The sequence below is a fragment of the Bacillus rossius genome, chromosome 7 (genome assembly GCF_032445375.1).
Source record: "Bacillus rossius redtenbacheri isolate Brsri chromosome 7, Brsri_v3, whole genome shotgun sequence".
Lineage (NCBI taxonomy): Eukaryota > Metazoa > Arthropoda > Insecta > Phasmatodea > Bacillidae > Bacillus > Bacillus rossius.
This window is the reverse complement of record NC_086335.1, coordinates 69,931,310-69,946,671: the sequence shown is the minus strand read 5'-3', so window position 1 is coordinate 69,946,671 and position 15,362 is coordinate 69,931,310. Positions and strand designations below refer to the sequence as shown.

The 15,362-nt window shown below is 41.3% G+C and overlaps 1 protein-coding gene across 1 annotated transcript in view; it reads left to right on the top strand.

The window, feature by feature from the left end:
* The window catches only part of LOC134534335 (protein quiver-like), a 58,252-nt gene extending 43,997 nt beyond the window's left edge, over nt 1-14,255 (top strand). Inside the window, exon 5 of the mRNA XM_063372731.1 lies at nt 1,668-14,255. Coding sequence (XP_063228801.1) covers nt 1,668-1,897 — 230 coding nt within the window. The 3' untranslated portion in view covers nt 1,898-14,255. The remainder of the gene's footprint in view (nt 1-1,667) is intronic.
* The last annotated feature ends 1,107 nt before the right edge of the window (nt 14,256-15,362 follow it).

The window sequence follows — 15,362 nt, the reverse complement described above, 5'->3', positions numbered from 1 at the left end:
CGAGGCCGTCACACTCCTCGCAGTCGTATCGTTGTTCCTCACAATTCTTTTTACTGACGTGATGACGTCTTGTAAATCGATGAACGCCGGCTGCACGCACGAAATATTGTCACGTTCCGCCTGAGCCCGAGCGTGCAAGAACCTTCCAACCACCGTGCGAGAAAATCTTCTATAATATCAAACAGGTTAGGGCGGGCTTTTTGACTAGTTGTCCGTGATTATATTTAAATTAAATTTGCAAAAACTGTAAATAATATTTGAAAATTTAAAAAGTATGCAATTTTTCATCAATGTTTTCTTATGACGTTATCACGTAAAATTATCGTCCGTAAACCGACTTTACAGACAAACCCCCCCCCCCCCCCACCTTTTTTTTAAGAAAGTGTATCAGAGAAATCGCAGTAAATGTTGTTATAAGAACTGAGTGAAGTTAAATGTTGTTTTTTTGCGACAGGAACACTCTCAGTTTCAGACTTCCCGTCGCACGCCGGCGTTCTGCAGGTAGCCGCACTTGTTTGCTTCTCACACTGGCTGAGTCCTCGTCTGAAACTGAGTGTTCCTGTGCAGAAACAATAGTTAACATTTTAAAAAAAAACATGCTACGGTTTACTCCATTTTCATAATATCATTTAATACAAGTGTTGCGTGAGTAATAAAGCAGTAAGCAGAGTTCATAACGTATTCCAAGACGAATGAAAGGGTCTTGGACCGTTGTTCTCTGGAGAGAAGTTTTTCTTCAGACAGGTCTGCCAACCTGTGAGTCGCTGTGAGAGATGCCAACATTGGCGCTAGGTGGTGTAGGCCTCTGTGCTGTTTGCTGTGACTCTGTGACTCTGTGACACTGTGACACTGTGACACTGTGACACTGGGACACTGTGACACTGGGACACTGTGACACTGTGACACTGTAACACTGGGACACTGTGAAACTGGGACACTGTGACACTGGTACACTGTGACACTGGTACACTGGGACACTGTGATACTGTGACACTGGGACACTGGGATTGTGTGACACTGTGACACTGTGGCACTGGGATACTGGGACACTGGGACACTGGGACACTGGGACACTGTGACACTGAGACACTGTGACACTGTGACACTGGGACTCTGTGACACTGTAACACTGAGACACTGGGACTCTGGGACACTGGGACTCTGTGACACTGGGACTCTGTGATACTGGGACTCTGTGACACTGGGACACTGGGACTCTGTGACACTGTGACACTGGGACACTGGGACTCTGTGACACTGGGACTCTGTGACACTGGGATTCTGTGACACTGGGACTCTGGGACACTGGTACACTGGGACACTGGGACACTGGGACACTGGGACACTGGGACACTGTTACACTGGGACACTGGGACACTGTGACACTGGGACTCTGTGATACTGGGACTCTGTGATACTGGGACTCTGTGACACTGGGACACTGGGACTCTGTGACACTGGGACTCTGTGACACTGGGATTCTGTGACACTGGGACTCTGGGACACTGGTACACTGGGACACTGGGACCCTGGGACACTGGGACACTGGGACACTGGGACACTGTTACACTGGGACACTGGGACACTGGAATACTGGGACACTGTGACATTGTGACACTGTGACCTCCTCCAGCAGCGAGGGTGAGACGTGCGGTGGCGTGTTGCAGCGTACGAGAGCGTGCGGAGGACCTGCACGTCGCAGCTGCAGATCAACCTGTTCATGGTGGATCACGTGTGCATGATGGAAAGTAGTGGTTCGGGTCACATGTGTTTCTGCGAAGAGGACATGTGTAACAGTGCCGTGCCCCTCCGCGTCCTGAACCGACCATTCCTGCTGTCGCCACACTCGCTGCTCCTGCCGCTAGCGTCCGCACTCAGCTGCATGGTGCACAGATAGGCCTCGGTCCTCCTCCCCCCCCCCCCCCGCAGAGACCCTGCAGACCTCCGGAGTACAGTAGCGCCGGGCGGTAGCGGCCGATACGCCCGCCTGCACGGCAGTCGTGGCCTGGAGAGCGTGGTGTCCCGCCTACCGATCACGTGACGCCAGCTGCCTCGCGCTGATTGGTCCACTCACTCGGGCGAGCGCAGCTACCGGGAGGCAAAACCCCGCGAGCTCCGTCGAACGCCGGGACACCATTCTCTCCGGCAACACCATAGACATAGATTCCCTGCTCTTTTTTCTTTTCTCCAAAACTAGCCTTCGTAACACCTGAGCGGTGTAGACGCACACACAGCTTTTGTAAAAAAAAACACTTCGTCGTGTTTTGGGAAAACAGACGGCCTCGTCTCCGGCAGAAGGGCTAGCTAGCTTCAGACCGTCTCAGGCCCTCCCACGAGTTGAACCCCTTATATATCTCGACCGTGGAAGGCGCCACCCTCAGCACAATCGCCCAAAACACGACTAACAAAATTATTTCTTGAAACACTATTTCTCAGCATATAAACAAAATAACGCTTTCTAAAATTCACTAGCTGTGTTGTTTCTACACGATCAACTAAGGAAAATTAAAAAAAACAATTATAAATACAGATATATATATAAATGTAGTATAATGCTACTTTTGTAATATGATATTTGCATGATTTATAAATAGTTTAATATTTAACTAATGCTGATTCACATACTCGAACATACTTAGGACATTTTACGAGTTTACACACCGTTAGAGTTTCGGTGTGAAATAAAATTTGTATTTTAATCTTTAGATACTTGATTGAACATTTGAAATTCGTTTCTGCATGACTCACAAGGTGGTATTGTGTCAATAACTATGTCTTGGTAGCTTATGACTTCCTTGTTCCTTATGGTACAATACCTAACCGACATGTCAGACAGTTTAGAGAAGTACCATGATAGTCAAGCATCTGTGTGCAGAACTTTGTTGTTTTGTCGTGCGATAGTTTTCAACTTACTACCTTAGGAGTAACATATCACGTACTTTTTTGAATTTATAAATATTATATATTTTATTATACTTAGAATACGCATACAATGAATACATATAAAATTATCTTTTAAAAATTTAAATTAATTTATATTTAATTTAGTTAAATTCTTGTTGCAAAATGATAGAGAATTTTATTTTAATATAGCTATAATATAAAAAATTGATTATCGCATTGTCAATAAAGGTTACAAAATACGAATTGCGTAGAATAAAATGTGACTTAATTGTTATGTATACAGTTATGGTATATGAGAATAAACGTTATAATAAACTCGGAATTTAAAGGTGGCTGGAATCTTATCTTTAAATAATGAAGCTCATAGGTCATATCAAAAATCCTTGAAAGAATAATGCTCAAACACTTTGAACCCTAAATCTTAATAAACTATTCGCTATTCCATCCCGTATTTATGCATGTTTACGTAAGCTATTTACCTTTAGCAGTTAGAAAATTAGTGATCACAATATTCATATTAGAGAAATTACTATAAATATACAGAACTGACAAAATAAATACAAACAAGAAACAAGTGTCAATAACTGTGCTTCAACTAGAAGAAACTACATGTTGAGGTGTTGTGATTCGTTATGTATCCATTTATATACTTTCCACTAATATGAATATCAGTATCGCATAGAAGTTTATACAACGTAAAGACTTTAAGGTAGGCCGTAAGTCACGTGTTTTAACTTCTTCTTAAGACATACATCCTATTGTATTGTCATTACATGTGTGAACTTTCATATTTACAATGTGTTGTCAGTAAGATAACTCTCTTTTCTTCCACTTTTTCTGTGTCGACAAAAACTCTATGACGCTGTGGAAGAGACAATTAGACGTAAAAAAAAAGAACAGACACAGTCATTGCATATTTTAGTAATATTCTTTCTTTTTTTTATCTCTCTCTGCAACTTATCACATGTATTCCTGCACTGAATGTTGTTGTGTGACGTCATCTGCACGGCTTTGGAATATTGCATTGTGAATGTCTTAACAATTACTTTGTGTTTTCAAAAGTATTATTTTGTGCCCGTTTCATCGTCAGCAGCAAATATTTCAATCCAAAGGCATTTTAGATTCGAAGAGCCCGCACGCCCAAGAGCATTGAAGTTTTGCTGCTGATTGAAATTTTTTCCCTAGATTTTGTTTTCGTGGAGAATGAGCATGTGTGCACAGTTATTCCCAGAAACAAATGAAGCTGAAAAGATTCACTTGAGCTGTATGATATGAAATGCAAGTCAAATCGATTATTTGACAAAATAAATATAATTTTAAGCATTTCCCCAGTTGATTCGTGGCTCATTTGTTTCTGAGAAGTAGTTTTTTTGTAAAATTGTAATGGTGGTGTTCGTTTTGGATCATGTAACCAGTGTTGTGAAATCAACAAAACAAAAACTTGCAACCCGTTCCTATCTCTTTCTCTGTCACCAGAAGATTTTGTCTTTTCATGTGTCGAGCACAACCCGTACTACTGCTCGTGTGCGTTTTCGTATCTTGTTGTTTACATGCAACTACGTTTCATGCCATGACTAACTGTCGCGTCACGTCGATTTCTGTTGTTATCACTTTCTTTGTGCACATCTCGCTTTCCCCCGTTGCTTCCACCAGCGGCTGTTTTTTCAGATCGAGTCTGAGCTCCCCCCCCCCCCTCGCTTCGACAAGGCTTCAGTTATGGTTTCGCATCGGGCCGTTGGTAGTCCTGGGCCGCTGCAGCCGAGACCTCGCGACGCACTGTGCCTTACCCGCCAATCAGCGTGCCTCACTCCGTGAGTCCCAGAATTGAGCCCTGAGGTCGTGTTTCCCTTAACTAAGGAGACGTCTCGGTGGATTCAACGGTACTTACGTATCAACGACACCGCAGCTACTTTTAAACATTGCGGACGGATAGTTGGGTTATTATAGCAACATTAAAAAAAAACACTGTGAAATCATGTGAACTTTTGGTTGGGTCAGGATAGCCACATCTTAAATTGGTAATTCCTCAGCAACCATAATGAATATTTTATAGTTGTTTTTTTATAATGTATCTATACCAAACCAACCAACCATCCATCCACAATATTTAAAGGTAGCTTTGGTGGCGTTAACACGTAAGTACCGATTCAACTGTAGGTGCGTTCATCGGAATTCACAAAATTTGGTTATGCCGCGTACCCATAAAAAAAAATCCGTTTTGAACTGAAATGTTCAGTTTGCTGAAAACCACCCGTGCTCGCTCGTCCTGAACTCGAACTGCGGGCAGTGCGTCGTTAAGGCTCTTGCGCCTGCAGGGGCGGCGGGCGGCCGGGGCCTTAATGCCTGCCACTGCCCCCCCACCACCCCCCTCAGCTTGGTCGCAAGGTCGGGGGAGCGACGAGGGGAAAGGCGGTGCGCTTCATGTGACCTGAGCTCCGATTACTTTCTACATGGCATTCGTCATCCGACCGTGCGGAGCTGTGAGCACGCGACAGAGAGCCCCGACTGTCTTCCCTCCCGACAAGCGTTCACGTCGCTGTCTCAAGGCAGTGGCGGATCCAGAGGTTCACTCTAGCATTTCAGAATAGCCACAGGAAAAAAAAATGTCTTAAAATTACTGAATTTGTATTTAATCTACTCACACTACACGTAACATCCAACCACCAGATTTTATGATTCTACAAGAAATTCATTAATTATATTAAAATATTTTATTGGTTCCAGAAACAATCATTTTTGTCGGCAATATTAATGTAGCAGACAACTGTTTTTTTTTTGGGGGGGGGCACTTGCCCCTGGTGCCCCCCCCCCCCCCCCCCCCACTTGGATCCGCCACTGGTTTCAAGTCACGTGATATTTACACGAACCACATTCCCCCCGCATCGTGGTGGAAGCCTAGTAAAAACATGTCACCTGGACGATAATTCGTGTTGCTTAAAGAGGACGTTGGCGGCGCAAAATGGCGTCGCGTCCCAAGATGGCGCCGGGCTCCCCGCCGCGTGCTCGAGCTACGAGACGAACCCGAGACGAGCCGGCGACCGCCCGGCCTGCTCGGGCGCCTTCGGGCATCTTCGGGCATCTTCGGGCGTTCCCGGCTCGCCTCGGCTCTCGTCGGGACCCGATGATTCTGCGGCCATGTTGTTGTTTTTTTCTCTCTCTCTCTCATTTTGTAACTTGATTCTTATTGTGATCGTCCCCAGTCACTGTTCAATTGTCCGCATGCGTCATGGCAATGATGTTTGTCTCACACAGCATCCTCCGTAGATGACGGGAAAAAATGTTTATTCGACTTTATTTTCTAATTTTCAGTGTTTGAATTTTTCACATATGTCTCAGCGTATCAACCTTGTTTACACCACCGCCAATTTTTTTTAAATTAGTAATATGTATTTATATTCTCATTTTTCCTACTAGTTGAAGGCTGTAATATGTAATAGAACATAATTGATTTTTAAATGATTAAAATAATTATGGCAACTTCAATAAAGTTATGTAAATTAATTAATATTTTCTGTATTAAATGAAAATGCTTGAAACTTGAAAATCCTATTGGATAAATCTCTATTTTTTTTTTAAATTGAGTTTTTTTTAGTTTTTATAGTGTTATTTACAATTTTATCATGACTGTGAAATTTCTAAATATAAACCACATAATTATACTGATGCAACTGTTAATATATTGCCTTAAATTACATGATTGTGTTATAATTATGGCATGTTCATTACATTTACATTGAAATTGCGGCAGGGATATTTTAATTTATTGTGGCAGGAATATTAAGGTCGAAGTAAATATGTATAAGGAGTGGAACCTACTCATTAACACGTGCAGATTTAAAAACATTACAAGCTACTTCATGATCTCCGAATCATCACCGATGCGTGACATTTTACTTGCATTTTTGCTTGAAAGCACGTGCGACCTGTTTTAAGCATACAAGGTTTTCTGAGATTAATGGTTTTCTCCCAACCCTGGCTTTGAACTAGTCTTAACTGAAATGAGTGATTTTACTCTGTTTGAATAATATTCCTTAACTTACTTTAATTCTGAAATAATAGTTTTCAAAAGTGTACCATGTGTACGGTTTGTTTTAACATATGTTATAAAATTCACAAATATTATAAATTATAGATTTCATCAATTTTACCCGATGATAACATAAAGATCTTAAAAGAAAACTACAAACTTTATTGCCATTTCAGATGTTAACATTGAATTTTATTTAATCTCTCTGTAAATACCCACTTTTTTTTTTCTTCACGCAATGTATATAAGTGCACAATAAGAACCAAGATATGTTCAAATGTAATTTATTTATTTTGTATTATGGCAAAGCTACGACCACGCGCTACGGTAGCTGATGAAACGAAAATGTCGCGTGAACAAGCCTGTCGAAACAACATAGAGTATACGCCAAACGCTAAAGAAATAACTGGACCGGAGGCTTTCATATCAGTCATCAGCCGTTTAAAAAAAAAAAAAAAAGTCTCGAAGGCTTTCGTGAATCATCCATTTGGTGACGTGTCCTCGTAAAGCTCTGATTCAAAGTCACACAAGTTAGCAAGGGTCACAAAGATGTAAAAAGCTTAGTCATCAGTAGACATTGTGGGGTCTGGTTGGAGTCCAAAAGTCATCTTCCTTGACCCATGAAACTGCTAGCCACTCACTAGCCACTTTATCTTCCTCGGTAAATGTACCGCTTTGAAAGAGAACCAGCGAATGAGTGAAATGTGCTTTTTTTAAACTCCGTAGGCTAAGGCTTGAGAAAAAAACTTACTAATTCGTCTCCGTTTTTTTCATAATCAACCCTGCATTCAAGTTATTCCGAAAAAGCGTTTGCGTTTCACTCAGCACGTTGCACCTCCCCCTGTGACAGTGCTCATTTCGAGAGCAGTCCTCGCTCTGAGGGCTGGCTGAGCCGCATGTGTCACACGTGACAGTGTTGACAGTGTTGACAGTGTTGACAGTGTTGACAGTGTTGACAGTGTTGACAGTGTTTACAGGCACGCGACCGGGTCCCATTGGCCAGCGACCGGCCGTGACGTCAGCTTTGCCAAACACACTCGCCGGAAGTGAATGTCGACCGACTGGCAACAGCTGGTGGCGCGGTCTCTTGTCAGTCAGAGAAGACACACGTGGAGGCAGCATTTGGTAATCCCCTGTCTGCAAGGCCGCAGTGCGCTGGCTATTTACATCCACATGACTCGTTTTTGAAATCATAGCAACACTGTTGGCAATATCCCGAATGCAGTCTTAACCTCGCAGACAGCATCTGAAGGGGGACAATTCAGGCTTGGTTGCTTCGATATTTGCACGAAAATTATTTTTCACAATTGCTTCCTTTTAAAAAGTAAATAAATAAACTTTTTAATGTCCTTCCCCAGCTAACTGCTCCGTTTGACATTTACTGCCATTTTATAAGAAATTTATCAATGTTGGAATATTTTGTCTGCTCTAAGTGTCGTATGCATTGTTTATGTTGTTTACACTGCAATATCTGCTAAATGTATTGTTTCATTTTTTTGTAATTTGGTCGTTGTAATTCAAACAGACTGTACAAAGCTGTGCTTATGTGACGGATGCATAATTCAGTGTGTTTTTTTTTTAATTTGATCAGTGTTTTTAGTAACAATATGTATGATTGTGGAGACTTTTAAAAAGGTGAACTCATGGTATTTGTATATTTTATTTCACATAGGGAATGTATCTCTGAGGGACAGGCATCAAATATAAGTTTTCCTAATTCATTTAATTTTTTGAGCTTCTAATTAATAAATATGAAATCACTAGACACACGTGGTACAACATTGTCAATCAAGATATAAGTACTGGTAAAGTTTTTATCGTGTAACACAATGCAATGGTAATACTCCTACAACTAGGTCACTTAACTTTTCCTGAAACATGTCATAAAATGCCACGTTTGAGCTATAACCTGGATATTTGATTATGAAAAATTGTAAAAAAAATTAAAACTTGGTTTACTTTAATCTGAATTTAAAATCGCTGCAAATTTTTCCAAAATAAAATGGTTTCAATAACCTTAGTTTAAATAAAACTTAAAACCAAAATAAAACTTAATTGCTTATTCAATAATGGTCATCATCGTTTGCGGGCCACAATTCAATTATGATGTGCCATACTCGTGGAGAATATGACAAGTGTATCAAATGAATATCTTTAAATTTTTATTTAATGCTAAGCTTATTCTGTCTTTGTAAATTGTATTACAATAAGAGATTTTTGTGATTATTAAAATTAAATTTTCTGGTAACTATGTGCAGTTATGTGGTTCAGAGAAGAAATATATAGTCCGAAATATCACCTCCAAGTAAAATCAGTCTCCCCCTAGCAAGAGCCATTCAAAAAACCGTATCGCCTCTATGCCTGTTCACGTGAGTCGAATTTGTGAACGATACAATTGTTATAAACATGATAAAGTTTCAATACTTCGCCTATCAGAGCTATAAACGCTGCAAAACAAAAAAAAACCTGACTGATTAGGATTAACAGTTTTAAAACAAAGTGTATAAAATTTTTGTCTTCGGTTTGATTTATACACTGCATTTTTAATAATAAATCACTATTCTCCTGAGTTTTTGCCAACGTGAACAGTAAACTTTTATGCTAAATTATGCTGTTGTACGCAATTTTTTTGTAAGTGTTTAAATTTGCGTGGGGTCGGAAACAAAACAAAAAAAACTGGTTTTTGCTTTTGAGTTTTCTTTGCAATCATACATACGGAGTCAGCGCTTTAAACGTTTGGTGTTACTTAGTACCATCAGCATGTGATGACGTTGTCTGGGTGCAAGCCCTCTGTTAGTACAAGCACTACTGTGCACACACTAATGTGCACACACTAATGTGCACACACTACTGTGCACACTCTCTCCCTGCTCTAACTGTCGTTGTTCCCGACACTCGCCAATGCAATGACTTTACAATCCGCGTCACGATGCGTCCGTGTGAAGACAACTCTTCACTGCGAGTCGGGCTGTTCTCACCGGGATTTTTCAGTTTTGGTGCAACCAATTTAAAAACCAATCCCTAAAAATTCCTTATATTAATTTATAAAACCTAATCACCTATCTAATTTAAACATTGGGCAATTGGGAAAATCCTAAATGTAAGTGGGCTTATTCAAGGTAAATCTTTTGATGATATCTTCTAAATCGACGTGGTATGAATTTGAAAGGTTAAATAATTTGTTGTATAGTACAAAAAACTTTTAATTTTTGCGGTTTATTCATTTTCTTAGTATTTATATGTATTGGTAAAAGTTAAGTTAATACTTAATACAAACAATAAGTACAAGTGAAATAACTTTGCGGTGTGATAAGCATATTTTCCCCCTCAAATAAAAACTTTAAGATTTTCTTAAAAGAGACATTTAAAAGTCTTGACCACAAGGTTACTGAAAGATACATTGAGATATTTTGAAAGTATTTTGTACAGGCATAATGAAATGTTTTATTCGAATATGAAGCTTTTAAAATTTTTCAACGATTAACATTTCACTCGATGCATGAATTATTTACAAACAATATAAATGTTATATTCACGCATACACACACTACAGCGGATGGAAATTAGTTAATTTAATTATTCGCTTCTCCGTTGTATGTTGATGGAAACTTTGTTGGCATTTGTTTGCAAACGTGTGGTTTCGTGGCGAGAATATCTGCAAGTGCGCGTGAACTGTTTCTGACGCGTGCTCGCTTCTGAGCTACCTTGGCTGGTTATTCCACCTTGAAGCGATGCCCCTGCGACTCAGGAAGCACTCAGCTGCACAGAGAGGTTGTCCCAGTGTCGAGTGGAAGCTGGGTGTTGCTAGCGAGGCCAGCCTGAAGTTCACACGGCCATCTTCACATCACATCAGCTACTGCAGCTGTGCATAGTTCAAGTGAAGAATCTGCACCGACAAGTGGAATCACGACATCTTGGCTCGGTTTCCTCTTTTAACAGGAGTGACTAGCTGGTCGGCCTCTGTTGCCAAAATACACGACTCTCTGCCACAAGTGTGGCAATCATGGTAAACCCTGTCGCAAATTTCACAAATAATTTCCTGATTTGTACTTAGTTTTTCCCCATGAACTATGCTCGTAGGTTGATTCAGGGGGTGAGGATGCAGGGCAGAATACGGCGAAGCGCGGGGTTCATGTTGAAATAAAGAATTCAAATTCCCACCTTGAAAGTTATTCCGACGGAATCACGAGTTATAGCACATAGAGACCGGAAAAATTCGCGGATTCATTTCACAATATGATAGAATCCAAACAACTGTTCCTTTATGTTGCTTCTCTGATTGGCTCACAGTTTACCTGAAGGACTTTGGGCCAATGAAAAACCTTCAACCATAAAAGTAAGGAATCGCAAGCGTCCCAGTTGACAGGTGTCAATGCCAAAGGAGTCAGTAGCCAATGAGGAGTGGCATTTGCCCTAGTGTGTAGGGGATGGTGGAGTCTATCCTAGAGGTCATCCAAAGCGCGAATTTGTCCAGTATCTAGAGATGTGTAATTCGAAGCTCCAGCGAGCAGCCGCGTCTGTGGGCCCAGGCAGCCTCACTCAGGCTTGGGAGTGAGTATCAACGCCCCATTGAAGCAGACACGGTGGCACCAGCCAGCCGGGTGTTCACTGGCCAGGAAGCAGTGGCAGAAGTGGCGGAGGAACAGAAACGTCACGCAAACACGCCCACCCGTCCGCAAGGCCGTCCTAAACTATGCTGGCGCCCTTGGGCACACAAGAATTTGGGGCCCTTTTGGAAAATAAAGATAGCGAATTATACTAACATTTTTTCTATTATGATCTTCTATCTATTATGGGTAGAGACCTGCAAAATTCGCGGATTCATTGACCTCTAGGATAGATTCTACAGTCCTTTAAATACTCGCGGAAATGACACCTGTTCATTGGCTACTGACGCGTGAGACGTCTCAACTAGGCTGTCCGTAATTCGGCACTTTCTTGGTTTAGTGTTTCCCATTGGCTCACAGTATCCCCGGATAAAATGTGGGCAAATCGCAGAAGCGGTACGAAGGTATAGTTGTTTTGATGCTAGCCTATCGCGAAATGAATCCGCGAATTTTGCATGTCTCTAATTATGGGTAATCAAAAAAACAATCTAATGTCATTAATGATATTACTTAGTATGCTGCTAGGTTTTTTTTGGTTACGATTAAGATAATGGTTTCTTTCGGGATTTCTGGTGAGCAAAATCTTCTATAGTATTCGTCAACATCTATTTTAGGCCTCGTTTAGGCTGTGCAGCTTGACTTAGGAATTGGAGTGGTTTACATGTTTGATCGCTAGATGTGGTGTACCTAGTAAATTAGGATGCGTTTCTGAAATATTATTAATTAGTGCAACCCGACAAACAAAAATTTTGACAGCAGCGCTGTTAGTTTGCTGTGCTCAACAAAAACGTTTTGAGAATAGATGTGAGAGAGATTGTCGGTCCTTCGGGGGCCCCTGAGGATGGGGGGCGGGGGGCTGGTCACGCGCCCCGTGTGCCCTTGTGGTAGAGACCGGAAAAATTCGCGGATTCCTTTCGAGACAGGCTGGAATCCAAACTCGTTTAGCTTAATGCTGCGTCAGTGATTGGACCCGCAATTTACCTGAAGGACTCTGAGCCGATGGCAGACACTTCAACAAAAGAAGTATCGAATCATAAGAATCGCAGTAAACAGGTAGGTGTCCCGAGTCGGTAGCCAATGACCAGGTGATAGTTGCCCGAGTACATAGAGAATCGTGGAGTCTATCCTAGTGGTCATTTAAACCGCGAATTTTTCCAGTCCCTACCTTGTGGTGAAGACTGTATTGGCCGGCCGTCCCTCCACGACGCGACAAGGCGGCGCAGCGGGAGAGACCAGGCGCACGAACGTGGAGTAGTCCTCGACTCGGGGCGATGGAGACCGTCAGCTGTCTCGGAGCAGAGGCTCGAGAGTCGAGACACCTCGTCATCAGTAGAGACCTGAGAAATTCGCGGATTCATTTCGTGTCATGCTAAAATTCAAATAATTATACCTTAGTGCTGCTTCTGACATAGGTTCACTGTTAATCTGGAGGACTGAGGGCCAATTAGAGACCCATCACTCATAGAAGCGTCGAATCACAGGCCCACACAGTCGAGACGGCTCACAAGTCAGCAGCCAATGAACAGTTGGCATTTGCCCGAGTGTGTAGTGGATATTGGAGTCTATCCTGCAGGTCATTGAACCCGCGATTTTTTCCTGTCTCTACTCATCAGTGTTCGCGCGACTGCAGAGAGATCTGTCACTGCGCCGACGAGGTGAGCTGGCAAAGGGTTCGAAGACTGGTTCACTCGGGCGTCTTCGCGTCACAGCGACGTCGCGCTTTGCCAGGCCAGTGAACGGTCGCTGCGTGAAGGTTTCGAACACGCAAATATCGCAAATAATGCACCCGATCCTTGCAGTTGCTGAATTACTAGCATTGTCAGCTTTTTTTTACACGAAACTAAATTTACTAAACGGAGCTCGTTAATGCGCGAACGTAAGTTAAATAATGATTTTTGACTAATTTTCAGGATAATAACGAGTCATCCCATGAGTTTCCAGCATCTGAACAACTTAGGTCAGTTAAATTTAATGCATTCGCGTAACTTCGACACTGTTAGTTGTATGAGGTTTTGGGATAAGTCAAGCCACAATAACACAATATGTTTCAGCATAGCCGACTACAAGACATACAAAAAACGGATATCATCCATCAAAATCAAACATTTTATTAAACTTCTCCGATAAAAAAAAGGAAATTAGTCCAATTATTTCTGTATGAAGAAAACCATAGGTTTTGATTAATTCTGCAACTAAACTCTCTTTTGATGAAGTAGGTACTTTTGACCATACCTTAAACATATTAGTACATCGGTATTTATGAATAGAATAAAAATTAATTGCAACAGGGAACGGAAATAAATTTTAACTACTAAGAAAACTCTAGAGGGTAATTGCATGTCATTATCAAAAACTTCAACGCTAGTATTTAAATCGTTTCGTTTTCCTTTACATTAAACTGTTTACTACTGACATTACATATTACTTAATACGTTTTGTGTATTAAATAAGACCTTATGCATTTAATATAAATGTACATGAATCAAATATGTGGAAAATAAACCGCTCAGTTGGTTTGGCCATCAAACGGTTGTGATTAAATGATTTTCCATTGTTTGCTAATTACATTGAAGAGTTGTAGTCATGTTACTACGTGTGTGTGTGTGTGTGTCGCAAATTATAATGAATAAAATATTTACATTTTGAAGTTAACGTGTTGTGTTTCATTTCACGCAGCAGCCTCCCCTTGCATGTTTGGCCAGGCGACCAATGGCAGCTCAGACCAGTTGATCGACCGGACAACATTGCGACAGAGTGTCACGGACTGTGTTATCACGGAGTGCCAGAGACGGGCATCGAACCACGGCCCGTGAAGGGTCCCAGGCGACGGATGCCGCACTCCACCTGTCTGTATCAAATATACAGCATGGCCATAAAAGAATTTCGAAGGTGTAAATTTTAATAGTATCAAATGTAAGCGATGTAGAGTGTTTGTTCAAGGTCACAATCAAAGAGTCACTCAAACAGTTTCAGATAAGCGAATGCGCGAGAACTGCTTTGTTGTTTTCTCGCCTGCAGCGCCACCTACGCAAAATGGTGATTCCTGAGAGTAAAGATTTTTTTTTTTTTTTTTTCAAATTTTTTAAGAGTAAATCTGTAATTTCAGTTTACCTTGCGTTTCGTTTAAAGTCCAAGCGGCAAAAAAAAATCCGCCGATGGTATGGGCAATTTCAGACGACAGAGCTCTTTTTCGCTGGCCTCTACGTTCATCTACGCCAAGCAATATTATTCCTTTGGGGCTTTATAAAAGATCGTGTCTATGTTCCGCCGCTACCTAATGATTTTCGAGAGTTGAGACACAGAATTGAAGAGGCTATTGTTTTCATTACTCAGGGCGTGTTAACCAAAATGTGGGAAGAATTAGACTTTAGGTTGTATGTGTGTCGTATGGGTAAAGATGCCCATATTGAATATTTGTAAGAAAACTAGGTTAGTTTACCTTCGATTTGATATAAGATTTTTTGTTAAAGGGTCTACATTAAACTATTATAATATACCATTGAAACTGGGGTATTCTTTTATTCTTTTGTGGATATCCTTTACAGAAAACAGGGTTTGATTGCGGTAATAAATACAATTAGTTTAAGTGACTGATAAAGTTTGTTTAAGTTGTAAATGCTCTAGGGTTGTAATCGGGCTTCTAACCTGCGCTAGGAAGAGAGAATTTTAAAACTGTGTTGGGGAAGTTTAAATGATCGAGATTGAGAAACATGGGTTCGAACACCAGCAGTACTGCAGCCTCTTGACTAGTGCAGTTGGTGTCCATCTCTTGACGCGAATGCAGCATAATACGTAGGTTTGTGTTCTCTCTGTTTTCTGTGGAG